Source organism: Lottia gigantea, assembly GCF_000327385.1.
Source record: "Lottia gigantea unplaced genomic scaffold LOTGIsca_855, whole genome shotgun sequence".
Taxonomy (NCBI): domain Eukaryota; kingdom Metazoa; phylum Mollusca; class Gastropoda; family Lottiidae; genus Lottia; species Lottia gigantea.
In genome coordinates, this window is record NW_008710816.1 from 534 (window position 1) to 1,470 (window position 937).

The 937-nt window shown below is 30.9% G+C and overlaps 1 protein-coding gene across 1 annotated transcript; it reads right to left on the reverse strand.

Annotated features, from left to right (window-relative positions):
- Positions 1-309: 309 nt before the first annotated feature.
- On the reverse strand, positions 310-651 carry LOTGIDRAFT_146555 (hypothetical protein; the record flags this gene model as incomplete). Its single annotated transcript, XM_009067751.1, has 1 exon — positions 310-651. One exon carries the CDS (start codon positions 649-651, stop codon positions 310-312), a length of 342 nt encoding a protein of 113 aa, XP_009065999.1.
- Positions 652-937: the final 286 nt, after the last annotated feature.

The following is a 937-nucleotide window of genomic DNA, read 5'->3' on the forward strand; positions in this document are numbered from 1 at the left end:
CATACAAAATATTAATAGTTTCTCATAGTATAAATTTCAATGACATTCATACATTACACCGGAAGTGGGTCAACCTGAAATTTGCACCTTGATTTTGTTAAAGTGAAGCAAAATTTTTGACTGCTGTGATCTGCTTTAACACCAGAAATTTCAAATCAATCAGGCAAATTTTCAAAATTCGACTCAAAAATGTGTGCTATAAATTTTCAAAATTCGATATTCTTGTGAATTGAATATGTAAAATATGAAAATCAATGTCAAAATGTGAACATGTTTTGAAAGATATGTCAATAAGATTGACAAAATTTATTAGACATATATATAAGATATCTTACCACTAAAATTGAGGTTTATGGAAGCAGAAACTTCACCAAGTCTATTTTTAGCAACCACTTTATATGTTCCAGCATCATTTTGTGTCACATTTACTATTTCCATTTGCACATTGAAACTTTGTCCACCACCAGCTGGATCGACACGCATTTTTATCCGATTTGATCCGGTTATTGGAGTGGTACCTTGAAACCATTGTATATCTGGTTTGGGTGAGGCTTCTAGTGTACAGTGAAAAACTAAACGTTGTCCATTATCTTCTTGTTTTAATGATGGCTTCTGTGTAAAACGTGGTGCAATGTCATCACCAACCCCCATTATGTCAAACAAACTGAAAAATAACACATTGAACATATTACATGTTGAATAATAGATAAAAACTTATGCTTAGAATATAATTGAGATTTGAATGAGATCAAACACTGATCTGATTGTTTTAAAAAAAAGTAATGTAATAGCATGATTGTCAAAATGCCAAAGTCATTTTATTACATTTAAGAGCAAAGAGAAATCACCTGAACATCTTTATGATTTTTTGACTACTGGATAATCTAGACTTTGAGTTACCACCACCTGATAAGATGTTTTGTTATCCATTGATTTA